At 36.6% G+C, this 26,934-nt stretch overlaps 1 protein-coding gene across 3 annotated transcripts; it reads left to right on the top strand.

Moving 5' to 3' along the window:
* The first annotated feature begins 520 nt into the window (after positions 1 to 520).
* On the top strand, positions 521 to 26,934 carry STX18 (syntaxin 18). Of its 3 annotated transcripts, XM_017727624.1 has the most exons (10): positions 521 to 623; positions 11,223 to 11,338; positions 12,438 to 12,515; positions 12,619 to 12,685; positions 16,013 to 16,128; positions 20,556 to 20,644; positions 23,776 to 23,834; positions 24,629 to 24,698; positions 25,278 to 25,358; positions 26,693 to 26,934. In XM_017727624.1, the coding sequence occupies exons 2-10, from the start codon at positions 11,230 to 11,232 to the stop codon at positions 26,786 to 26,788; spliced, it is 765 nt and encodes a 254-aa protein (XP_017583113.1). In that variant the 5' UTR covers positions 521 to 623; positions 11,223 to 11,229; the 3' UTR covers positions 26,789 to 26,934. The 3 variants fall into 3 exon arrangements, 2 of the variants coding, with proteins under 2 accessions (XP_017583113.1, XP_017583114.1); XR_001859795.1 differs by lacking the exon at positions 24,629 to 24,698 and having other exon boundaries at positions 26,693 to 26,779; XM_017727625.1 differs by lacking the exons at positions 24,629 to 24,698; positions 26,693 to 26,934 and having other exon boundaries at positions 25,278 to 25,408.

The following is a 26,934-nucleotide window of genomic DNA, read 5'->3' as shown; positions in this document are numbered from 1 at the left end:
ATCTGGCAAAACTTACTAATGATTATCAGATGGAAGAGATACTACTTTAGTTTGGGCACAAACTGGTCACTGTGTTATGGCAAAAGTAGAAGGGAGAGGGTCAGTACTTTGCCATACAAGTTTTGATAGCTGAACTGGAATATGTGTGTCTTATCAGTAAAGAGTTTAAAAATTTCTTGTGTGGTCTTCCAAAATGAATTTATTTCCAAAGTGTACATTAAATTCTGGAGTCACTAAATTCTGGATTGACAATTTAGATAATGTTTTGTGTTACCTTGTTTAATATTTTTAATGTTTAATATTATAGTTATATTTACTTTTTAGTTTATGCTTTTTGGGAAGAAAAGCTGGACCTTCATACAACAGATCTTTTTTAGATAATTTTTATGTATTGACTGCTTGGAAAATGTGAAAATTCTAGTATAAAAGAGTAAATTTTATTATTCTATTTAATTATAGAAAAAAAATTTTATGAATTCACATTTGAAATGTGGAATACTGAACTTTAAACAAAATCAGTTATCTGAAAACTAATTATGATTTCAATTCATTTAGATTTCTCATATTGGAAAGCTGAAAGATTTTCTTCTACAACACAGAAAGGATTACATTAATGCTTACAGGTAAGTGTGTACTGTTTAAATGGATTTATCTATTTATTTATTTATCTTAATGCTTATAAAGTGAACAGCTTAAAAACCTATAGGCATAATAACTAAAATCAAAACAGAGATTGTTATTAATTGGCTTACTGTAAACCACTATAAGATGAAGAATAGTGCTGTCACAAGAAAATGGTGCACCTGAATAAAATGAGACTCAGAATTTGAAAATGATCTCTGGCTCTTAGGGGTGAGTTCTGACAGAAAATAACCTGGCAGTCAAAGTCCCACACCTTTTAAGGACCTGCAGAGTAAGTTTATGAAGGGGTTCCTGAGACAGCAGGATGATCCAGGTTTTCCTTTTACTCTGTCATACTAAACCTACCCGTCATCCCAAAGTATACAGTCAGTAGCATCAGCAGGTCCTGGAGGGCAATGATGCAAACTCTTCAGACTCTGGAATGTGAATTCCAGATGAAGGACACCAGTGAGGAGGTGGTGTCAGGGGGCAGCAGCACAAGATTAGTTTTTCTGTAACAAAAACCGTAGGCTTCAGCTCAGGTAGCTACTGTGTGAAGAAAGTTTTGATTCTCTTCAGCTACTAGGAAGCATTCAAAAGTACTGTATCTGCCTACTTGTTGGTAACTTTAGTAGTAGGATTTTTAGAAGATTAATATACAAATTTACAAGGTGGTGTTTGTAGGAAAAAAATAGTATCTTCTGGTCTGCAGGTACTAAATCAAGTTATCCTTAGATCTAAATGTTACTGCAGCTTGTATTTTGGTGAACTGTGTACAAATAATTGTAGAATCTGAGAAATGTAAAACTTGCTTTTTATAGAAGTTCTGTTACATGCAAACTGAGTGAGTCAGCCCTGTCTGCATTCCAGTTCTGCCACCAGCCCTAAAGCTGAGCTGTTGCTTCAATCAAGGTAGATAAAATGCAGCCTAAAATCATTTTGGGTTGAAAGCTTCATAGATATCACTTTACAGTTCTATCCAGACAGATTTCCTTTCCCTTTTTCCTTATGGAAAAGACCAAAAGAATAGATGAGCCATCTGCTATTCCTTAGGGTCAGTCCGTATTGGAGGAACTATTTTCCTGAAAAACAACTTCTAGGCCTGAAAGGGTCTGTCACAGTAACAGCAATACTGCCTCATCAGAGGAATCGAGGTGCATTCTGTGTAAGTTACCAGAAGACTTCTGGCACTCTTTTCTGTCTCCACAAGAGTTTAAAAGGTGTATTTTGTTGTTTTGAAAATGAAACTGATGCCTTTGGTTTTAACTTGAGTATTTTTCAAATCCTGTACTGCTCAGTGGGTAACTCTGAAGTTTCTTGGAGCCTGTTAACTTCTGCTCTCTCGTGCTAGGTAGACATAACAAAGCCTCTCCAGGCCTGCTCTTCAAGGACACCCAGACCATCCTAGGCCCAAAATGTAAACCAAAGCCTCTAAAGGGAGGGGGGCAAGCTTGGGGAAACTACATCATTAACTGAAGCTTTAATTGGAGAATTAACCCTGATATACAAATAAACCAAACTTATAAAAGTGTGAAGAACTTGTGACCTGTTGTCCATCTTGGAAGTAGCCTCTGGCTCCCCAGGGGGTACCTTTGAATGCCCTTCAAATAAATACCTACCTTTATTCCCTTTTTCTTGTCTAGCGTCTGGTTTTAGGTGGCCTCTCAAGGCATCGAAATGAACAAAGGAAGATGGCTTATTTATAAGTGAGAGGCCGTATTCATGGTCAGTGCTGGTGAAAATGCTGCTTGGGGTGTGCACAGTTCTGTGTGAGGTGGATGGGAGATGCTTTTCCAAGGAGGAAGCAGAAGTAGTGCACAGCTCCGTGTGATGCCTGGCTCTCTGCTTTCAATGCCTGTTGGCACTGGGCATGAACAACACTAGGTGGAGCCAGCAGTTTAATACTGGCATAACTGAGTGTACTGTGTGAAAACTTCGTATACATGCAGAGGTGGAGAAACTGCAAATAATTCCAGTAAGAGCAGTCAGTGGTGGTTAAATTTTGGGTAGTGTTTGTATTTTATTAACAGTAGTGTACATAAAATGGAAGTGGTTAGAGTAAAAATGTGTCCTGGTTATTTTGATTTCTAGAAGTTTTTAATGTTCTTTTTGTAAACGCTGTTGCAACATTATTATGGTAATTCTCAGTGCTTTCCACCTTCCTCTCCCGCCACCCAGGTCTTCATTAAGGAGAGGAAAGAAGTGTCATTTCCTTTATTAAACCATAAAATAATCCAGCAGATCTCATCTGAGATTGCAGTTGATTCTGTCTTTAATAGTCAAAATTAAATTGTTTATGTTTGACATAAAAATGTCAAATTCCATATAGATTACCTGTGCTGTTCTACTTCATGGATGCAAAGAGCATCATAGCATCCATGCTGTCAGTCTTACAGTCTTAGCAAATGCCTCACTCACTCAAGACAGCAGTTTTAATAACTCTTTAATACTCAAGTAATGGGGACAGTTTTTGAACAATTTAATACTAAAAGGCTGTTCTGAAATTTATGTAGGAGATGTCAAATTTCGTGAACAAAATTACTACTGTGTATTTTGTCAGTCCTGCTGTTGGTTTTCCCAAGTATAGCACAATGTGTTGGTGAAATTGAGCTTTTGAGTTAACCAGTTGTATTATTGTATGCCTTTTAAAATTTCTTCATCATGCACTGCATCCAGGTTCTTGATTGCTTCTTTGACCTTACCTTTGAAGACTATGAATTATTTAATAATGGAGTTTTTATTTTTGGCATACATGAAATATCCTGCTACAGAGGGTATGTCTTTAATTCATTTTTAGAGGAAAATTTTTAGCAATGAGAAAGTCAGTTGAAATAAGGGTTATTTGAAACCAAGGCCCTGACCTATTTTATCAAACTTTAGCTATTTAACTGAAATACCTAAATTGAATTAGTAATTGCTTATTCACCTTCTTTCTTCTTGATTATGACTATTACCTACAAAATATGAAAGTGGCAAAACACATGACATTCTCGGTGTAGTGATCTAAGCTTGCTGGCTTACAGGCCACTGCACCTTTATCTTCTCCTCTTTCTTAGGATTTATTTCCTTTCTCTTACATGTAGGGTTTTTGCCTATTGTGATAAGGAATTTTTGGTCATGGTTTAACCCCAGCTGGCAGCTCAGGCCTACAGAGCTGCTCACTCACTGGGATGGGGGAGAGAATCAGAAGAGTAAAAGTGGGAAAACTCATGGTTTGAGATAAAGGCAGTTTAATAGGGAAAGAAAAAGCCACGCGCACAAGCAAAGCAAAGCAAGGAATTCATTCACCATGGGTGGGCAGGTGTTCAGCCATCCCCAGGAAAGCAGGGCTCCATCACATGTAACAGTGAATTGGAAAGACAAATGCCAAATATTTCCACCCTTCCTCTTTTCTTTCCCCAGCTGTATATGCTGAGCATGATGCCATATGATCTGGGATATCTCTGTGGTGAGCTGTCCTGGATGTGTCCCCTCCCAGTGCCTTGTGCACCCGCAGCCTCCTCACTGGTGGGGTGGGATGCAGAGCAGGAAAGGCATTGGCTGTGTGTAAGCACTGCCCAGCAATAACAAAAACATCCCTGAGTTACCAGCATTGTTTCCAACACAAAAACAAAAACACAACCCTGTACTTGATGCTGGGAAGAAAATTAACCCTATCCCAAGTGAAACCAGTGCACACAAGTTTATCACTGTTTCTGGAAAGGAGAGGGCAGGGACTTGAGTCCTGAAATTGTTAACAAGATGTGGGTACTTTTAGATTTTTTCTTATTAAACAATAACTGCTTTCGGATGAGGATTTCAGATGAGGTCCCATTTTTAGTGAAGTGGCTGCTATACATTCTGTATTATTCCTCTCAGTCCATTTGCTGTAATGTGTTGCTGTGCTGCTTTTTACACTGCTAGGAGAGATCCTGTCTTCAGTCTTTGGTAACTTGTCTGATGTCTCATCTGTGAACAACTTGCACCTTTGCTTTTCATCATCAGCTCCTTCATGCTTTTGATCACTGAGCCATCAAGACAGTTCATATGTTTGTGTGAAGTATAGTTCAAGGAACTAGCTGTAGTACCCTAACACTTGGGAATTTGAAATGATCCTCTTGGGATTCTTTCACTGCCATCAGTTTCTCTGAAGGCTCTTTCAAGGTTTAAGCAGTTTAAAGACCAGTCATTATTGCTACTGTTTTAATGAGACATTGGAAATGAATTGAGAGAGTTCTAGATTCTGATCACAGAACACCTCATACTTAAAGAAAAATATTTGAGAGGAGAGCTTTCCATCTGGGAATATTAGACATCTAGTTAAGTGTGTTTTGCAACTGCAGAGGTACTTGTGCAGTTGATCAGTGTAGTTTAGGTGACTTCTGAATAGAAATGTCACTTGTTCCACCAGAAAGCTGCATGGGTGGCTTTTGATGTATCTTCGTTACATGCTTCTGTGGTCCTTCTGTGCAATTAAGTGTTTGAACATTTGTTGTTAATTGCAAATTAATATACCTTGAAAAAATTATTTACAAATTATCTTTCTGTCTTAAAAAATAATGTTGGAACCCGGTAATTATGCCTCCTGCCCTAGCATTTATCTATCTTAAGCATTTCTCTATCTCAAGGCAATAAATCAGTTACATCATTTGCCACTTAACAGAAAATCATTGAATGCTTACACAGCGTTTTGTGGAGAGTGTTTCCTTGTATTTAGCAATAAAAGAAGTAGCTGTTAAAGAACTCTAAAAATAGTGTTTTACTGACTCCTATACAATGCCAGGCTGCATTCTTGTCTTGACTCACATTTTTACAGGAAGCAAGGCTTGCTTTTTTATATTGAGGTTGTAAAACATGTAGATGATCTGTAAAGACTTTCTTCCTGGAGCAGTGTATTTTTGTGTTCTTCAGGGAATTATTGTCAAATTATTTATCTTCTTCTTTTGCACTGAATTCATATATCACATTTCAGAAATAGTAATTTTTCATAGTAGCACTCTGAAATTTCTGAGCAATATTAAAAAAACCTGAGAATACCAATTTAGGTATGCTTGTATTGCCTATTCTAGTACCTGAAGCTTCCACACAGAATTAAAACAACTGTGTAAAAGTTGTGGAATGTTTTGTCATTTGAGTGACAATCTTTTAGCTTGAATTTATGTCAGACAGCATTTGGATGGAAGAAGGCAGTTAGTGAAAATGCACAAAACTTTGTTAAGTAAGAAATCAATCAATTTACAATACACTAGATGCCCAAAGGGAAGAATGTGACTCCTGTATTTGCCACCAAGTTTATACATACACATATGTTAACTTAACACATGGGGAGTGTTTCTGTGTGGGTTTGCAAGGCAGTATGTGCAGGTGGTAAGTTGGGCAAATCTCTATTATTTTACAACTCATTTATTTCTGCTTATTGCTTCTCTCTCTTTTGTAATACACTGCTGGAGGAAAATGAAATTTTTCTTTGTGATTTGTAATCTTCATTGGATTAGTACGCAGAAGATATTTTATGCACCAGCAGAATTACTAATTCTAAGAGCTGATTTAACATCAGCTTTGTTTCCTTGCACTTTGCCAGCAAAATAGGACCATAGAAAGGTTAGGCTGGAAGGAGCATGGCTGAAACACCCGAAAAGAGAATGATTAGTGTTTTGCTTGCTTTTAAATATTTCTTTCAGTGGAGATTTCGTATTCTCACTCTGCTTTTTCCTGTTTCCATATCCATGTTACTAGAATAATGAATCTCATTGTAATGATGACTTTTTATGCAACAACATGTTGTTGTTGTGTTTGGTTTATGATCCAGTATGATCCCAAATGACTTTCTGAAGAACTGTTGCCTAATCACTTGTTCCCCATTCTCTGTGGGTTCAGATAATTGTTCTTGCTGCAGCAAAGAGCTTCTGACCATTCCTTATTAAAATTCTTCATGTCATTTCTCCAGGCAGTGTTGTTTTGAATTGAAGTCTTGTTCTCCTGATACAGTTTTAATTTGCTTAACTTTATGCCTCTGAAAGTTTAGTAAGTATATACTCCATTCTGCTGAGTTGTTAATGAAAGTATTAAATGGCATCAGATTCGGGACAAAATCCTGTGGAGCACAACTCAGTGTTTCCTTCTGTTTTGGTGTATAGCTACCCCCAAGTTCAACTTTGCTTTTTCACATTCATATTTCTTCTAACTCATCTATTCACTGGTAGCTTGTGAGAATGTTGCATGAGATGGTAAGAAAAGTCACACTAAAATGTAGCTGTGATTGTTTGTCATCCATCCATAAGACCTGTTACTGCATCCCAGCAGTAAATTACACTGCCTATGACATACTACTGGTACATCTTGGCTACTGGTAATCTTTTTGGTCTTTCCTAAGTGCTTAAATATTACTTATTTATTTCTGTATTTTTCTAGGCTGAGTGGTCTACAAGTCCTCTGCTTTTTTTTTTGTCCCTTTAACCCTATTTTCAAAGATAGTCTTTTTATCAATCTGTCATTTGCTTATTCTCTCCTAGTTCTTGGCAGTGAGGATACATCCTGTCATTTGATGCATTTCCCATCTTATTTCAGGGCTTGGTCTCCTGTCTCTGCACACTGTATGAATGTGCATGCGCCCTGGGCTTTTTTGGAAGTTGGTTAGTTCTGTTCAAGAGCACAGCTTTGTTACACAGATAGGAGGGGTATATACTTCGTCAGATTTACCTTCAGCTTTGTCCCAGGAGCCACTGCACCTTCAGGTACACTTGTGCTATGACCTGGGTCACATAGCTCTCTCCCTCATACCCTATTCACTCAGCGGCCTGTTAACTAATACATTAGCTGACAGTTGCTATTGTTGATGATAATATCAACAAAGAATTATGATCTTTTTAAAATGTCAGAGGTATTAAATGTGACCCAGATGATTTAGAAGCAGTAAGCTAAAAGGAATAGTAACTGCAGCTTTTAAGTGATGTTAATGATGAAAGTTAATGCAAAAAGAAAACAAAGCAATAAACATCTAGAATTAATTCATACTCTGCATATAATTTTACTTCTTTGCTGAGTAACAAGCCAAGACCACATTCTTTGTTGTTTCTTATAGTAATGTTTGCAGAGCAATCTCTTGTTGTCACTGGCATCCCTTCCCAGTTGTCTCACCCTGCAGTTGACCCTTTTCTGAGTGTGTCCCTGCATGCTGTATTCCTTTAGACTTGTCAGTAGAAACCAGAACTAATTTGCACTTTCTATTCTGATCTTTCTGTTTGAGCTCTACAATGATCAGTTGATCTCTCACTGTATTGCCTACTCTTCCTTTTCATCAAGGGCAGAGTTGCAAATTAACATAATGTAATTTCTATGTGAAAACTACTAGTTCATCCAAATTCTTTTCTGTTTCTTTTTAGGTCTGCATTTTCTCTGCAATTTAACCTACTTATTTTTCTAGACTAATAAAGTCTGCCTACTTGATGGTCACTGTCTTCATTGTACTCTTTACCCACTGTTAAAAATCACAGATAAACCAAGTTGCCTTCCAGCCCAAGTTTCTTATGAAGTTTTCTCATATTGACAAGGATGAAAATCCAGAGGAATTTCTTTTCCTTCTTTCTTCCTTCATCTGTGCATGTCTTGGCTACTTTTTCTGATTGCTTCTGAAAAACCTGATTTGCTTGGCCTTTCTTGATCTAGTGGTGGATCAGTCCACTGCTGTGATACTGCCATTGCACTTCTGAGCATGCATCTGTATCTCTGACATACAAGACACAGCTGAATTTTTTTTGTTCTGTTGGTTTTTGTTTGATGTTTTTATGTGGTTTTGGTTTTCTTTGGCCTGTTTTATTTTAATGAACGGTTCCTATTCCGGTAGAGGATGGTGATTAAATGGATTTTCAGTATAATCTCCATGTGCAGATTTACTGGGGAGTGCAGTGGGGACTTCAGTACCCTGTTAGTACTAGTGGATGCCATATGTGTTTTGACATAATGGGATGTGATTGTATGACTCCATTCTTGCCTTCCCAAGGAGTTTGGGTTTCAGGTATCCTTCCCTCTGAGTGGCTCGACCAGCTCATGTTCAAAAGCACTGATACCAGACTCTATTTAAGCTGTAAGCAGTTACAAAAGGAAAAGTATTCTATTTCTTGTTTACTGGATTAAGCTGCATTTTACTAGCTTTGAAGCTGTGAAACTCCTATTTAAGAATTTGATCTACCCTGTTTTTCTATAAGCAACTAGGAAAAGTAACTGAACAACTTGCTTCCCAGTGTTAAGAAGCTGTTGCAATTATCCTCACTGTACCACTACACTGCCACTAGTTAAACTGTTAGTAAAAAGTGAAGTGTGCCTGAGGCAAGTTTTTCATATTTATTTCTAAGTCTGATTGAAAAGAAAATTCTGGTTTGCATTTTGTAATCTTTATTTTACCCTCTTGTGTTGAAAAGTGCATGGAAAGTGTAGAACTCTGCAAATACCACAAAGCCGGGAAGATTACAAGAACCTAGACATATAAAGACAAGAACTTTATATCCTGGTCAGTAGCAGACCAGCCAGAATTTATTATCGTAATCTGAAATAGAAGAGTGGAGTTTTTTCTTCATCAAGGAGCCATCATGCAGCTGTGACTCCACTCTTATTTCCCACCTGAATCTGTGTGTCCCAACATGCTCAAGTAACTCTCTAGGCTGAGCTCACTGAAGGATATTATGAATTACGCCATACCAGACGATCTTAATGGTCCCCTTCTGTCTTGGCCTGTGTGGAGATGGATGTAGGAATGCATTTCCTGGCTTGAACTTGCTTATCCGACAGACTAGCAACAAAAATACTTATACAAGCTGTGTAGAGGGAGTAGTGGAGAGGTCTGCCCCAATGTATTTAACAATATGAATTATCTTGTGTTGCATTTGTAACTGACAATATGTCATCTCAGCCAAGTTGGGGAAATCCCCTCTTATCAGATATTTCTAAAATCAGGCAATTTCAAATCTTTCATCATTCAGAAGCTACTTTCTCAGAAAGTGTGATTTAGAGTTACAGCTTAGAAAAACACTGATTACAGCTGGGATAGGGATTTTGCCACAAATTCATGAAACCTGTCTGTCCTGAACAAAGGAGAACAATTCAGGTACTCAAAGATAAATGGAAACACTATATATGGCTGGTTTTCTGTAAGGAATAAAAAATAATTTTATGACATTTAGAATAGTTTTAACCAGAGGGAGAAAAAAGCCTTGATATTTAGGTGTCAAATACATGGCAGTTTTGGAAACAAACATGTAAAATACAGAGTATTACTTCTAATAATTCTTCTAATTACTTACTAATCTGTGCTTGTGTACTAGCTGACCAATAAGCAGAGACTAATTTTCAAGCCAGATGAACCATGTGCTGATTTTTTTATGTAAAACCAGTAATATGGGATGGGAATGAAGAGATTTTGATATAATACTCAAAGACTTTAGAGTATTATATCTTAAAGCTTTGTGGAGGAGATCTGGACCCATGCTTGCAGTACAGTGATGATGCAGGGTTTGTATAGGATGAGTTGATGAGATGGGGTTGTGTGATTTTTTTTCTGTGGCTGGGTTTGCTGCAGACACAGGGGAGCTTTGGCATTATTGCAGTGAAGTGTGTAAGAGATCTCTAAGGATATCAGGCTAAATATTGAAGATACTCTCTTTTTACTTGTATTACTGTGTTTTGTAGTTGCATTACACATGAGGGAATTTTCACATATAAAAATAATAATTTCAAATGTAGGTATGAAGTAAGGTTTTCTTTCCTTTTTTAAAAAGCAGATATAATAGGCTGTGATCACTGCATCATCAGGAAACCCAAGATGATGAGGGTTTTTTTGCCTTTTTTTTTTTTTCCCCCTGTAGCAGAGTTTTATCATCCTGTCACCTCTGACTGTGGAAACACTGTTAAATACATTTATACAGTATGCTTCTGGTGGTTACCTACAGTGAGTTAATATTTTAAGGACAGGCCTTCATTTTTATTGATTTAGCAACAAAAAGATACATTAATAACATTAGAAAATACTAAATGCATAATGTATAATTTAAAATAAACAATGGGAACAGGTTTTAATAAATATTGCAGTCAATTTGATATTAAAATTGTGCGTTATTTTCCATTATTCTTCCTCTAGTTTAAATTCACAGATTTCATAGTACAGCTACTTTAAAAATGAAACACTGTCTTCAGGATAATGAAAACATATTTAAGTAAAATAAGTTCCCTTTTTTTTGTACTTCTTTCTGTATTTGAGCTATTCCTTTATCTTAATTGGTTTTGCGTTTTTAGGACACTTCATTGCAATAAGTACCGAGGGCAATGATATATTTTCTGATTTCTGCTTATCTGTTCCATATTAGATTATGTTCAAGATGATAGGAGATACTGCTTTTTTTTTTTTTTTACATACTTTACTACTAAAAGTGTTCTAAAAAAAAGCCTCCCAGCTTTATAGGAGTGGCATTTTTATCAGTGGTAGTTACTGTACTTTTTATTACTTTTTCTGTGAAAATGAGTGTTGCAGAAAAGTTTTTGCAAAGATGGTGAGTCAGAAGAAGGTCTGAGGTGTGTACTTGTGGATTTTATACTGGGGATTTTTTAAGTGACAAGTTTGTCTTGTTTCTCAGCCATATTATGTCTGAGTATGTGAGGATGACGGATACAGAGCGTGACCAGATAGATCAAGATGCCCAGGTGTTTATGAGAACGTGTGCTGATGCCATTCATCAGCTCAGAACAGAAGGTAAACTAAGCAGCTCTTACATGTTTTTCCTTAGTTCTTGATAAAGGCTAAGGTAATGCTGAGTATTACATGGTGAATCTGAAATGCTTTAGGAAAGATATTGGTGAAGTCTTACTGCCTTTTTGTTTGCATGTGTAATCCCGTTGGCTGATTAGTACTGTAATTCATTTTCTTTAATGATAGTGGAAAGAGAAGCCAGAGCATCGAATTTTATTTATTTGTTCAAATACACCAGTTAACAAGTGAAAAAAAAGTCTTAAATATTTACTGCTTGAGTAGTAATTCAGCACTGTGGCACAGAGGCCTAAACCAAAGCTTTCTAAATTTGGTGATTGTCTTTTTCTAGCTTGTCTACCTGTAAGGTATTACAGGTTTAATACTTTCAAGTTTGAGATAATTAAATAACTTTAACAGTGTCCTGGTAAATTAAAAGCATTTTTGGCAGCTTGAATATAGGTTCATACCTTTGCTACACTATCTTGTGAAAGTCATAGAGAGAGAATTTCTGTGTTGCCATTTTCAAGTTGACTTGCTGCATCTCTGTATTTAATCAATACATGAAAGATTTTCATCAGCTTTGAAATGCCATCTAAACATAGTTGTAGCATTATTCAGAATCACTGAACAGAATCAGTCATGCATGAGAACTACATCGTATAAAAATGAGAAATAACAATATATTTAATTAAAAGGATGTTTGACACAATAAATCCCAAATATATCCACATAGTCTATACACCAGAGAATTTGAAAAAGTTCAATAATTTAAGCTAGTTAAATCTCTAGATCTGTTTTGCTGTGCTTAGCTAGGTGACACCTATTCCTGTTTAGAATTTAATTGACATAGTAGAACTCTCTGGCATATATAAAAATACTATAGGATACTAGTTATTTTCAGTTTTTGGTTTCTTGTAATGACTTGCTGTTTTAGAGAATCTAATTTAAATATAGCTATGTTTGAAAGAAATACTAATATGTAACGTGTATAAAATGTGAGTAGGCTTTTGGATATAACTTGCATATCAACTGAAAGTGCAAACAGCTGTGGAATTCAGTGAAAAGTTAAAAGATTGTCTTGTATCTTTCTCTTTTATTTCAGCACACAAGGGTGTCCAGTCTGCTCAGGTAAAGGAGCACAGAACAGCTGTCTTGGACTTCATTGAAGAATACTTAAAAAGTACTTAGTATTTATTGAATAGTTAAAATCAGATTATTGCATTTTCCAAGAAAGGAATCTTTCTCTTCTAACCTGAAATTTTGTTTACTGCTGTCTTGAACAGGAGTGTGCAAGCTGTATTCTGAACAAAGAGCCATCCGAGTTAAGCGAGTGATAGATAAGAAGAGATTGTGAGTAGTGTCAAAAAATAGTTAAAATGTGGCTTTTACTTGTAGGACATTCAGCAAAACTATTGTCCATGTTTAGATTCTAAGGAGATTGTTTTAATAGAAATTTGTGATTGGATGAGCAACTTCTGCTGTCAGCAGGTGCATTACAGGGTTCCTTACACTTTGGGCATGTAAAGTTAAATCTGAAAATGGCTGCCATTACAGTGTTGTACTTCTCATTTAGGTATAAAAGCACCAAATCAGTAAAATGTGGGTTAATTAAACCTATTCGACTTCTACAAATTCACCAAAAAAATTTTTTTTGCCTTTTTTTTAAAGGTCCTATCTTTCTGCTAAAGCAAGTGACTGTGTTGTTAATAAATACTACTTGAGATGGCAGGTGTTCATGGCAAGCAGAAACATGATGAAAATAAAAAACTAGAATGTAACTTCTGAACTGAAACAAGAGCTTCCACTTCTTATAGTGGCATTTGTTAAGGCTGCTAATGTAGAGCTGAAAATGTCTCAGAGACATTAAAGGTGATGTGCTTGATGCCTTTTTGGTCTGGTGGGATTTCTTTTTCAGTCAAGTTTCAAACCCTGTATTTCTTCATTTTCTTTTCCTGCATACTCCCAATTAGGAGATTGATAGGGAAAATGAGCAGGTTTGCAATTTATTTAATACTTGGCTTTCCATGTCTTCTCACTCTGCATTATTTGAATAGTAACCTCAAGGTCCATTATCTATATTTTAATATAAAAATATATAGTTCTTGAATATGCACATAAATAAATTCTTGAGCACTTTTCCAAGACTTGATGCTGGTTTATCAGTTTGTTGTTTGGCTTGACCAGCTACAGTTACATTGAACCTGGAGAGATATTTTCAAAAATACATAAGTATATGTTATTCAGAATCATTCAGCATGATTAAGCACAATTAGATTCACTCACATATATCCTCATGAGACATAAATAGTAGTACAAGCCGAAACCAAGAAAACAAAATACCCCAAACCACTTCTGAAATTTGGTGAGAAGCAATGAGTGAAAAGTAAGGCGTTGGTGTTTTTGTAGCTCCTATAACTTTTCAGAAAAAAACCATACAGAAATAAACGGTGTGATATTTTTCATGTATAGAAATACAGAATCTTATTGGTATTCTTAATGTGAAAGAGCTTCAAAGAAAGATAGCATTGTTCCTGCAGTCATAGCAGTGGCTAATGAATACTAGCTCTTCTGTTGTACTCTTATGTTACTGTTTCCATGTGAAATCCCACATTCAGAAAAAATCTCAATTTGATGCATTATTTCAGAAGTTAGAGTACCACTTAACTAAAGAGCAGTAAGGCATTAAGAATTAACCTGGAAGATACATTCTTTTTATGCAATATTGGAGGGTCCCTCTAAGCCTCTATGGATGTAAGAACTAGAAAACAGATGTTAACCAGGTGGAGTCTGTTTGCATTGCAGATGTGATGTAATGGCTAAATAGTCATTTAAATTCAAATTCAATTTAAGTAAATCACAGGACATAACCCAGTCTTTATTATGACTTAAAGAAAAATAGTATAGTTGATTTGTAATTTCCCCGAGGATTTCAGCAGGTGCTTTATGTGATAAGAACATGTTCCTTCTCTTAAAAGAACTAGGCATTCTTTAAACAATGCATCCCAGACACTTTGTTCATTTTAAATTGAAAGTTTCCTGTATTCCCATACTGTGCAAAGTAAGGACAACAAACAATAAAGGAATATGTTTCTTTAGAAATAAATTAATCGTAGTGCAGCTCTTCTTTCCTGCAGTTTAGTCAATTTAAAATATATGCATGTCAGACAATACTGAAAAGTTTGCCGTAGAAATGTTTCCTTTTATATCAATAACTACCCTAAACTCTTCAACAAATTGCCTGAGTGTTACAATTTTCTTACAGAAGTTGCCTTTATGTATTCACTCACATTTTTTGATTAAAAAGTTCTGGGTGGACTAGTTTCGCAGAAAGAAAAGCTGAGAAATAGAAACACAAGCATTTTTTTCTGTAAAGGTACTTGGTTGTGATTTTCAATTTTAATGTTTATTGGTATTCAAGATTATATTTAATTTCAGTTTTAAACTTCTTTTTCCATTAGAAGTTTTTGTGAATTATATATGCAATCATTCAAATCAAGCTGATATTTTTGTTACCTGGGGAATTGGTGTTTTATTAGTATTAAAACCATTATTTGAACTGCACAGGTATGTAGATAAGTATTTTTTTCTTATTATTAGGCAAATTTGAGAGAAAGGAGAGGAGAGAAGAAGTTCTTCTCTGTAAAATTTCCAAAAGCCCAGTACTTGTAGAGGTTTTATAACTAAAAAAAGTTCCCTGCTACTGGTTTTTCTTGTTAAATAGCAATCACTCAGAGATGACACTTGCATTACATTCTATTTTTCACAGAATTTCCTAATTATGGTTTAGAATTTAGACACAATGCAAAGAAGGAACACAAAAAGCAACACCTTCTGTTAGGCACAGGGGAGAGGTGCAAATCATAATGAGATTAACTCTTGATTATATTTGAGAGGGTAGGAAGTGATAAAGGTGGCACAGCAGGTGATTCCACCTATTGCTTTTTGATTTTTTGGTTCTTTAGTTTCTCCAACAGCATTACTAAAATTTAACTGCTTGCTATGTAGCAGTTACAGAATTCATTGTAGACAAAAATAAACCACAGAAATTTACAGGAAAAAAATACATTGCCACTAATTTTCAACATTTTTAATGCCACACTGAAACATACTTGACAAGTACTTAATATATAATCACTAAATAAGCTTCTCATGTTTTGCATTGCCATTGTATTAAAAGTATGTAATAGGGACTTAGAAGTAGTATAAAAAAGCTAATTCTATTGTATTTCCTTTATGATAATTGAAAATATAAAGTAAAATTATCATAATTATTTGAAAAAAATAAAGAAATAGTGCTTGGCCATTGGTACTAAAAATTTTTCAGTATGACCAAAATGTTGGCTTTTTTTAAAAATAAAATTTAATACACTGGATTTTTGAAAGGAAGTTTAATAAAGTATTTTTATGCTGTAGCATGAAAATATGCTATAGCCTTCAATATTCTCCTCAACTCTGAGCATGTGGTGCATTTTGTCCAGGAATACGATTCCTGCTTCTTTGCCTCTGTAACAATATTTGAGTAACAGTTGCTAAGTACATTTTGTATCTTTACTGGAAAATCTTTAATGAGAAGTTTGCAAGAGTTAAAGTACTGAATTTCGTAATCTGTGATTGTTCTCATTTTAGTAAAATACATCTGTGTAGTATCAGTTAAATCATAGGCTCTTGTACTTCTAGGTCCAAACTTGAACCTGAGCAGAGCAATGTGTCCAAATCACCTCTTTCCCCTGAAAAATCTTCACAGAGTCCTTTAGATGATTCTGAAGAAAAACTTTCTGTTGAGGAAAGCAAAGGTAAGAATAAAATGTAGTTAATTTAAGTGGCAAGACCTGTCCAGTCAATAGTACTTCCTTCACTTTAGAAGGGCCAGTTGCTGTGACTGGCACGTTTTCCATTTTCATCTTCCTTGAGCTGATCAGGCTTCTGTGAAGCATATTGTGAGACTGAGGAAGCAATGTCTTAAATGTCAGATAAACAAGTATTATGCTTTGTTGAATTCCTCATCTTCTTGATAAACTCTACATGAACTCTTTCCTTTTTATTTATTTTTTTCAATGTCATATTTTCTGAAATTTGTCTGGTTTTCCCATATTGCTTTAACTGAATGAAAAGAATGAGAAAGTAGGTCAATGACTCTTGGGAACATTCTGTAGTTTTTAAGCACAGAGACCTTGAGTTGGACACTTCTACAGTAGGAACTCAAAGGTAGAATAGCCTCACAGAGAGGAGGTTATTGGCTTGCCAGATCCAGTAGTTTTGGGGCTTTCTTCCTGAGGGCATTGAGTTTCCCTGCTGGGAGGATTGGATCTCATCTTTCAGTGGGCAGGAGATAGCCAGAAGTCCAAAGCAGAATCTCTGACCCTGGGGTCATTTCAGATGGTGCAGATCTTGACAGGATTTGTGAACATTGGTTGTCATTGCTTGGTTGCCTGCTTCTCAGGCTGAGGGATAGAAACCATTTCAATTCTCTTCGCAATTTCAGCCTGTCCTAGGATGTGTACGCTGGCAGAGCTTTGGAGCAGAGTGCCTTTTGGAGTACCACCACAATGCAGAGAATTTCAGGTTTCATACCTAAAGAGAAATCTTGTTTCTGTGATTCTGGAGTTGCTTTCTCTGGTTTGAGTTCTCCCACTTGTGCTGTCTAGAGGAGACCAAGGTACCCTGTGATTTACAGCAGGAATTTTTTTCCTTCTAATTACATTATATTGGTATAATACTTCATCAGGATAGAACAAATGCAATGGTTGGCTATATTATTCTGATAAACAGTTGTTGTTTCTTTAGTGATTTTTATTAAAAGAGTGAAGTTCCTGTGTTTGGTGATGCCAGGGCCATACGGAGGGTGGATTCATATGAAGTGGGTGCTCCACTTCTGGATGGAGCCTCAAATACTGAATTACCTCACAGTGTGTGAACAGCTTCATTTTCTGATAATGGCTTTGCTTATCTACCTAACCAGTTTGTACTTCTGCAGCCCTATCAGTGTGCCTTTTTTTTTCCCCCAACACTGAATTTATTGTAAGAAGTACAGGTTTTGATTATGTGCCGTTTCTAGTGCTTACTACCTTTTTATAGTGTGTCATAAGTGATGCAGCAGACAGGCACATAGAATGAGTTTCACCTTAACCTGTTATCACTGTCTTGCAGCTGTGAGCTGGTGTCACTGGAGAAGCAGCAGCATAGTAGCATCTTCATTGCCCTGTGCTCTTTCCTTGTTACCAAATGTCCCTGCAATCTCTGGAAGCATGCACTACCACCACATAGTGTCATTACAATTTTTAGCTCCAAAAATCTGTGCCACACCATGGAAAATACTGTTCTTTGGTTGCCTTGGACACAGCAAACCACTGCAGTAAATAGAAATACAGCTAATTTGTTGCATGTTAATTTTGATTACTCCAGTTTTCACTTTTATGAGTTTTTGCTTTAATTTTTATGAGAAAGTAGGGGTCCTGCCACACAAGTGGTGCTACTGCAGTACTTACAGAGGGGTTAGCTGACTAGACTTTGAGAAAACTATGGAACTTGTATATCATCAATACATCTGTCTGGAACAGTACGCAAATGCACACAGCCTGCAATTCCTCACATAAGGATAAGTGCTGGTTGCTGCTGCTTATAGGAATCAGCCTTGTGACTTCGCTGGTAGGTGGTTGTTGAAGTGTGAAAATAGCATGAACAAGATGACTAGGAAACAAGAAGCTCAGTTTTAAGTCTTACAGCCTTTGATTTATATTTTTTTTCCAAGTAACTTTTCAAATTTTTAAGAAACTGGAGAAATGTTTTTGAAATAAGCTGTTTTATCCTCAGGATGTTGGTGGTTTAGAGAATGGTGATAATTTGTTTTTATGAATTAGCCATCAGCAGCATGCCTGAGTCCCTTGGGTTAAATCTCATCTGTAAAGATAGTTTTGAGAGCAGCTTGTGGTGTTGTCCTTAATTTGAACATTATGATGAACAGCTGAATGTGCTACTAAATGTGCTGAAGCACAACTTGGGTTTTGTCTGGTTTTTTGGCAGAAACCAAAGCAAAAGGATATTACTTTTGTTTTGAGGCAAAGCACCTGTTTACCTTAGAATTATAGTGGACATATCTCATGGTAGGAAAATAGCCTCTCTGGAGAGTGCTTTTATATACTGGCAGTATTTATTTGCATATTACAAATTTGACATTTAGTTTATGGAAATAAATGTAAATAATGAGTAGCTTTTGAACTGGTCCACAAGCTTAGCAGCTGTCTCCTTTCAGCATGGAAAAAGGTTCAGAGGATTTGATCATTATTTTGTATCTCTGTCACGAGTTAACTACTTCTCTTTCTGAGATAGAAATGTAGTTTGGCTTTTGCTGGCTGAATTGCAGAAAAGCATTAATGTCAGCTCCGTGAAAGCTGCAGAAAGCCCAGAACGTACCACAGTGACAGGAGGAACCCTGGGGAGATACGTATTTCTTGCTTACCTCTTGTCCTAAGTATATTTGCTTATTAGCAATCACACTGGATGCAGATGCTGTTTTAACAGTGCTGGCAGGGCCTGAAACTAATTGGTTCCTCTGGGATAAAATAGGATATTTTTTCTTTTTTTTTTTTCTCCATAAATGAATTATCTTATTTTGTTTGAATACAATAAACTATTTATTATAATTTTGATATAATGTAAATACATTGTTTAAAAAGTAAATTTTGTGTTTCTGTAGAATAGACTTGAAATATTGATAATACCCGATGAAAAAAATAGTTGTATGCCTTCTAAACAATCTTTAAAGATATTCTTGGGTTTATATTTTATTACTCATAAGAAAGAACTGATCTATCTTGAGGTTTGGGTTTTTTTTTAAAACTTATTATATTCCTTATCCACATCCCTCATTTGTAACATTGTCACTGTTTACGCATTCTGGTTTGGTTGTTGGGAAGCCAAAAAAAAACATTTATAAAGGAGACCTTTCACAATATTAATGTTTTCAAGAGTTTGCACAAATACTATCATGAAGGATAAAAGGGAAAACTTCTCCTTATATCTCTTTTCATAAATGTGTTTATAAATAGGACTACTCCTTTCAGAGGCTTCCCAAGATAAGTCAGTCTCTGAATGATGATGCATCACTGCTGCTTAAGCAGTTGAAAAAAAAATATGTCTAGGAAGTTATAACAAAAGAAATTAAAATACACATAAATGGCTAAAAAATTTGACTGGGATAAATAGGAAGCCTGAAATGTATGAAAAAGTAAAAACTAAATCTTTCTGTGTTTTAATTTGCAGCCTGCATCTGATACATCAAAGAGGTTGAGTGTTGATCCATTGTGGGGTGGTACAAATCTCTCTTGGGTTTTGTAAGAATGTTACAGCCAGTGGGGAGAAGAGGCTCTCTCAAGGCTGCAGTCTTAGAAGGTTTTTAAACACTCATGCTAGAACAGCTTCAGAAACAGTAGATTCCTGTAGAACAGATTATTTTCTTCCCCATTCTAACTTCTTCCTCTATAATCAGAAGTATATAATTAAGCCTAAAATTAAATCTTCCAGAAAGGAATATCCCAGAAATAGCCCTTCAAGATCTTTTATGCCCAACTCATACAAAGATTTATGCAGATGAGTAGCTTTAATCAAAGGGAAAATACTACTGAAATGAATGAAGCAGCTTTGATGTGTTATGATTAATTTGTGGGGTTGGAGCTGATTCCTGTTATATGCAGGAAGACCCCTTCCACAGTGTGGTGTGGGATTTGCACTGTAATAGGAAGTTTGAACAGCATGACAAAAGCAAATTTGTCTGTGAGCTTTGCTCAAAACATCTTTGAGATTTTAGTTTTTGAAAGGAGGAGCTGGTGTTCTGTCAAGTCTCAGTGGAAGATAATACTTTGCATATAGACTGTCATTTTGAAAATTGTGTGTTTTCATCTGTTAAAAGACAACTGCTACAGCATTTTGTGCCCAAACAATTTGTTAGTGCATTATGAGTTGTTTTACATCCTTGTCTGTCAGTATGTTAATGCAACTCCCTTTAGTTCACAAAATTAAACCTACACATAGACTTTTGGCCCAGTTTGGACTTAAAAGTTACTGGTGTAATTTTGTGCTGTAAGTACAGGGTGAATCTCAGTAATTGACAAAGGAGATAGAACAATTTCACCAGCAGTCTAACATGGATGAAAAATTATTTTGACTTTACTATTCAGTGCTCTGTACTATTCCGTGTCTCAAGTGTTTGGTGGCTCTTTTACAGACAGGAATCTGCCTGATGCCCAAGGTAACCTTGGATTGTGGGGGGACGGCAAAGGTGAAGACGAGCTGTCGCCTGAAGAAATACAAATGGTATGTTTACCTTGTGCCTAATTGGCCATTTTATTGTATTTTCTGCTGTAGTCATGTGTGGTAAAAAAAAATAGAGATTCACCTAAATTAATTTTAAACATTTTATGCAGAATAATGCCATAAGAAGATACCCCTTTTGCTTGTGACTTCCTGGTTCTTCTCATAGCAGCTAATATTTAAACATGTTACAAAATGTTTACATGGAGACATGAAATTAATAAAAACTATTTTTCAACAATTGAAATTAAAATTGTTTTTTAACACTACAATTACTGATTGCTTTGTTTAGTCAGGAAACAATAGAAGTCAAGGCAACATCCAAAGAGTCATTATGAAACTTCTGAAAATAAATTGTTTGCCCTTTTTTCTTGGGCAGTTTCTAGAACACAAATAGTAGTATTATTTAACTATTACTGTGAAGTTATACTTCATATTTTTTTTATTATCAAGATCAGATTGGTTTCCTAGAAGGAATAGCTACAAGCTATCACAACAGAATTTAATGAATTTTAACACTTTTGCATTTACCTGCTATCAGCATGTTTAGAGATTGTTTGATCCAATTCTGCTTACAGTTGAACAGATAAAATAGAACATTTTTGATATAGGTATGATTGCTGACAGCTTGTCAGATTTTTTGAAATTCCTAAAATTCATCATTTTGACCACAGCTCAGAAGTCTTAGAAAATCTTTCTACATTGGCACACACTGCCTTGGGTTTATATAGAGAAAGAAAAACTGATTTCAATCAGTAGCTGTGCAGATTTCAGAACAGTGAGCTTTACTGAGGCAAAGGGCTGCAGCAGTATGAGTTTGTGAAGCTTCCTTGGCAGTGATTCGAGGTGTTCCCAGACACAGCACACATCATTCTTCCAGTCACAGATGAGTAAGTTGCACATAATTATGGTATGGCTTGCTAAAGAGAAAATGTTCTTCAGAGGCTGCTCTGTATGCTCTCATATTGTTCTTCAATGCCAGTCTAAAATCTAGAGGCTTACTCCTGCTTTCTGTTTGCTTTTAAAAGAGAATTCTTTACATATTTTCATTCTCCTCCCTTTAGGCACAATACTGTTAGGCCCCTTGCTGTCAGCTTCCAGAGAAATGGGGAAACAAGAGTTGGAGATGATGGCTCTGACAGGGCCTTCTGACTGAAAGCTAAATGCAGGTTGTGTTTTGTAGGCCTAGGATCATAGGAAAAATCTCCTCTCCAAAAGGGTTGTCAAGCTTTGGAACATACTGCTCATGGCAGTGGTGGAGTCACCATCCCTGGTGGTATTTAAAAGACATGTAGACATGGCACTTAGGGACATGGTTTAGTGCTGGCCTTGGGTTAATGGTTATCTTGATGTGTAATATCTTTTCCATCCTAAGCAATTCTATGAAAAGGGTAGACTGCAGTCTGTAAACTGTTGTGTTGGTTTTAAATTGGGATGGTTTGTGTCAAATCATACTTAACAAATCTCAATCATGGTTTTATGATCCTTCATGTAGATAAAATAATGAATTAAAGCCCTATCATTGCTACAGCAGCAATTCCTATCAGTATTTTACCTTCAGGAGAGAGCTTGATGTTGTTCAAATGTTTGCAGGCTATTGCATGATATGCACAATAGATTTCAGTTTATAACTCTGAATACAGGTATATTAACAGTTTTTACAGTTACTGATGATGAGCAGATGTCTTGTGGTTGCATTGAGTGGGAAAAATCTGACTCTGCCGTTTGGAGTCATGAAAATACCTACTTTTCTCTGACTTTATCTTTTTTTGGTTGGCTGGTCTTGTCTTAAATTCAGGAACAGCACATCTAATGACTTCTCTCATGGGATAACAAAAAGGAGTGGTGATTATTTCTTTTATGCATTGGATTTTATATATTAAGCAGTTTGTCACTTTATGCCATGCTTTGATAACAGAATATTTCACTGTCATAAAAGAGGCTACTTCAATAAGCCAGAAATCGCTGAGCTGTACTGATCACTAGAGCTTGGTTTTATGTTCCCATCATGGAAATCCCTTTGTGGCACACTGGTATATGATGTCTTCAGTGCCCAAACCCTTTGTTCAATTGACTGTTTTAGCATATCTTAGCTGCTGTCTGTGCAAGTGCTCCATCAGCCATGATTTCAAGTTGCAAAGATCATTTAGCAGTTTAAAAGGCAATCTGTGCCAGTGGAAGCTTTTAAATATCAAAGGGACTTTTTAAAGAATACTTTCTCAAGTGGATTTGTGCTATTTGTAAAGGATTAAAGTCATTCACTGTTTCTTTACTGAAAATTTGTCTTCTCAATTAGTTATCATCTCAGTCTTACTAAGGCAGCAAATTTGGGAATTTCTAATGTTGAATATTTGTACAGACATACTTATCCTTACAGAAGTCAGAAAAAACAATTGCTGCTTGGTGGCCCCACATAGTCACTCAAGGACCAACCAGTGATCCCAGTGCTAGATCTCATGGCTCTATTTCATTGCTCTGTTCCTTGGCTTTGTTGTGAGGTGGCTCCACCAGAACCAGACATAAAATGGTCATGAATGTAAAGCAGTGCAGTGATGAAGCACCTTTAGCCATCTGCTGCTGTGAAGTAAATATCATGGTATTTTAAGCAATTATATGTTCAAAAATGCTCTGTTCTGTGGGTGGTGTTGCTACAGACAGCAGTTACAATGACACTTGAATGTATTACAACACTGGTATTACTTTATTTGACAAAACCATTGGATCTTTGGAGTGGAAATCAATGGGACCTCATGGAAACTGTGCAGTGTGTTGCTCTCTGTTCCCCTTCAATTCACGGGGCTGGGCACCTTTCCTGAGACCTCTGCCCCACAGTGAAGGTGACAGTGCCCCGTAACCCCCCTCTTAGACTCAGTGAAATCCTTTAACCCAGGAGAGGAGGCTGTTCTTACCAGTAGACAGTGAGCCTCTAGTACAAAAAGAAATCTGGATATTAAAAGAAATAAAACATTTTTCTTCATTCTTTATGACAGAAATTGCCCATACCAGAAGACTAAACCTTTTTCTGTGAGATTCACTGTTACCCTTCTTCAAACACATACCTGTCATTTCCGATTTACTTCTATGAAATTGAACCTAAATATTTCATGTGTCATTTCCTTCTTCCCTTTTTCCAGTTTGAACAGGAGAACCAGAGACTTATTGGTGAAATGAACAATCTCTTCGATGAAGTCAGGTACAATTTTCTGTTACTTGACAGACAGTGGCCCATGCCGGTCCCATGCCCCAGTCAGCACCTGTGTGCAGGGCACTGGCTGCAGGACACCTGCCCACACCCACTGCAGTGGTGTGGGAGGAGCTGGGACAAAACACCAGCGCCCAGGAAAGGAGCTGCGTGCTGTCCCACCTTGTAAAGAATGGTTCTGAGGGACACAAACTATCTGGAATAGCACTGGTTAAGTCTGGAAGGTTTACATCCTCCCTCTTCCAAGTTTTAAAATACTAAATTTTCCATTTTATCCTGTTGTCCACTGGATATCCAGATGGCAGTAGGGGAGGTGCCATTGCTGACCCCATGCAGAGACAGGCAATGGTGCAACTCACTCTCCCCAGCTGTGTAAACACCCGAAGAACACTACTCAAGCTAGAAACTGACTTCTGTATTTCAATCCTAGGCAAGGTGAACTGCATAAGCCAGAGTAGCATATAAAAAGGGTGTGTCAAAATCAACTGCTTAGGGCCCACCGTGGATTTTGTTATATGAAATGAAAGAAGGGAGACAGGTGAAACCCTGGCAGTGAGAGCTGCTCACTGAGCACTTCTGGGGGTGCCTTTCCCAGGGCTTCACTGTGGGCTGGTTGTCTTCCAACCAGGAACTGTCTGAGCCCTAGTCCCAGGCTACTGCTGCCTCACAGACAACTGACAAACAGTGGCCTCCTGAGCAGCCACTTACTGGCTGAGAGTCTGAATGTGCAGCAGCAAGACATGTTTGCAGTAGTTTTTAATGGAGTATTTCTGTTCTTTGCCAAGACAAATTGAAGGAAAAGTGGTGGAAATCTCCAGATTACAAGAGATATTCACTGAGAAAGTCTTGCAACAGGTTAGTATAACTTAATACTACAGCAGCAAATACAGCTTGAGGATTTTCATGGGGGTAGTTTGGTCTTGGTCGCCAACTTTTGAACATAAGATTAATGAATCTGATGCAAATGTGACGGAGAATATTTTTGTTTTTCAAATTCAAAATCAAGGTATTCACGTTGTTACTTACTAGCATGTAGCAGGAATAGAAAATGAGCCATATGTGTTAGAATCCTCCCTCTGCCTCAGAACTGGTGTGCTGTTAAATGTGTTAACAGGATCCTTTCTGAAAATGGTGGCACCTCTTCCAAAAGAGCTGGGAAAAATCAGACAGGTTAGATTTAACTCTAGATAAATGGGAGGCTTCCTACTGATCTTGGTGGTCTCCATTCAGATTTGTAAAACCACAGATAAAGAAATTACAACTTAATTGTATTACTCTATGCCTTTGTATTACTCTATGCCTTTGTATCAATGATACAAAGATGTAATACCAGATTTTATTTTACTTTTGAGTCTGCTTGTTCCCCAAGTCTATGGAAGAGTTTATTTCCTAACATTCATTACTATTTCTCAATTTTATTTCTTATTTAAACAGGAAACTGATATTGACAATATCCATCAATTAGTTGTGGGTGCAACAGAGAATATAAAAGAAGGCAATGAAGACATAAGAGAGGTAATATCTTGAAGTTGTGTTTTAAACTCACTTGTTTCTCTTAACTTTCAGTTTTTTCCAGGTGTGGCTTTAAACAGCATGTGTGAGCTCACCCATGGGGCCAGTACAGTGGGCACTGGGGTGTCAGGACAGGGCTTTGGGAAAACTGTACAAGGTAGCTGAGCTTCTCAATAGTTCACACTTGCTAACCATGATCTGAAGAGCTACACAGGGCTGCACAAATCTACCTGGCCTCAGCAGTCTTTTAAACATGAAGGTCACCTGGCTGGCATTTAAGCACCTGTGAAGTTTTTTAAAAAAAAAGAAGGGTGGGGGGTGGCAGAAATTGCAGACTACCAATAAAAGAGAGTGCTGAAATGGTTGAAACTGGAGTTAGATGCCAAGTGTTAGCAGAAGAGACTCTTTACCACTCTGAACACTTCTTGCATGCTCTTAGTAAACAAATCTCTTCCCCTTTTTTACTAATTAGAAGGAAAGGATGTTTTCTTTTGAGAACTGAGATTTCAATAAAAACTAAGTTCTAAATTAGGCTACTGAGTAAATGGCTCACTTCTTTCTCCCTTGTGAAAGCACACAGAAAAGGTATCTCAAGGATGAGTTATCCACTGCTTTGCTCTCCTGAAAAGTGCACCAAACATGACAAGAACTGAAGCTGTATTTTGCATCACTTCTCACATTTGTAGGTAGAATGAACTTTCCTAAACCATCCTGAGAAACAGTAGCAAATGGTGCTAAAATAAAAAGCTTTGTTACTCACATTAATACTTGTATCACATAAGAAAAAAAACTTCCGTATGTAAGTCTGAAAAATGAGATCAAAAAACAGGTCCCTTGCTGGTCTCAGGTTTGGAAAGGAAAATCCAAGAAAAATACTTGCTGTCAGACTGAAAGAAGTGACTGAGTCATCTCCAGAGTTGTCAGGAATTTGTTTGTTTGCTTTTGTTGTTTTTTCATTTGTTTAAGTCAGATCTTTATTAGAAAGATGAAGGCCTGATTACTTTTAATCATGGAATTTCACTTTTGGAATTTAAAACTAACTTTGAAGCATGTACTTTCTGATATAATTCCTAATGTTTGATTGCATGGGATCTTGGGAATTTAATGGTTTTTATTTTTTTCCAAATGTCCAATTTTAAGATTTTGAGTGTGACTTCAGTGTGATAAATCTAAAGCGGTACAGCCAACCTGACCTGTAGTCACCTGAAATTAAGGGGAAATTTTGTTGTTTCTCTTGTGGGAGGGAAGGGTGATGCCACTAACAGGCATTCTGGGTTGCCCTTGTTGAAACTGTGTGTTTACTGGTGATGGTAACAGGGATAACCTTTTCCTCACAGGCCATCAAAAACAATGCTGGATTTAGAGTATGGATCCTGTTCTTCCTTGTGATGTGTTCATTCTCCTTGCTTTTCCTGGACTGGTATGATAATTAACTAAACATACTATTGTCTCCATGCACTGATTGTAAATGTGATCCTTTTTTCAATGGAGGGGGGTATATAGCATACCTATGTATTTTATGCATTTTTTCATACCTCTGTGATGGAAATATTTTGCAATAAATACATGTGTGCACATA

The sequence above is a fragment of the Corvus brachyrhynchos genome, unplaced genomic scaffold (assembly GCF_000691975.1).
Source record: "Corvus brachyrhynchos isolate BGI_N302 unplaced genomic scaffold, ASM69197v1 scaffold80, whole genome shotgun sequence".
NCBI classification, from domain to species: Eukaryota; Metazoa; Chordata; class Aves; order Passeriformes; family Corvidae; genus Corvus; species Corvus brachyrhynchos.
Note: the sequence above shows the minus strand (reverse complement) of the source record. Positions and strands in the feature narration are given on the sequence as shown.

Bases quoted from the DNA above. Each gene is read 5' to 3' on its own strand.
- STX18 (XM_017727624.1), top strand. From the start codon at position 11,230: ATGTCTGAGTATGTGAGGATGACGGATACAGAGCGTGACCAGATAGAT. The intron at 12,686-16,012 runs GTGAGTAGTGTC...TTGTACTTCTAG, and splicing joins GTGATAGATAAGAAGAGATT to GTCCAAACTTGAACCTGAGC. The intron at 16,129-20,555 runs GTAAGAATAAAA...GCTCTTTTACAG, and splicing joins TTCTGTTGAGGAAAGCAAAG to ACAGGAATCTGCCTGATGCC.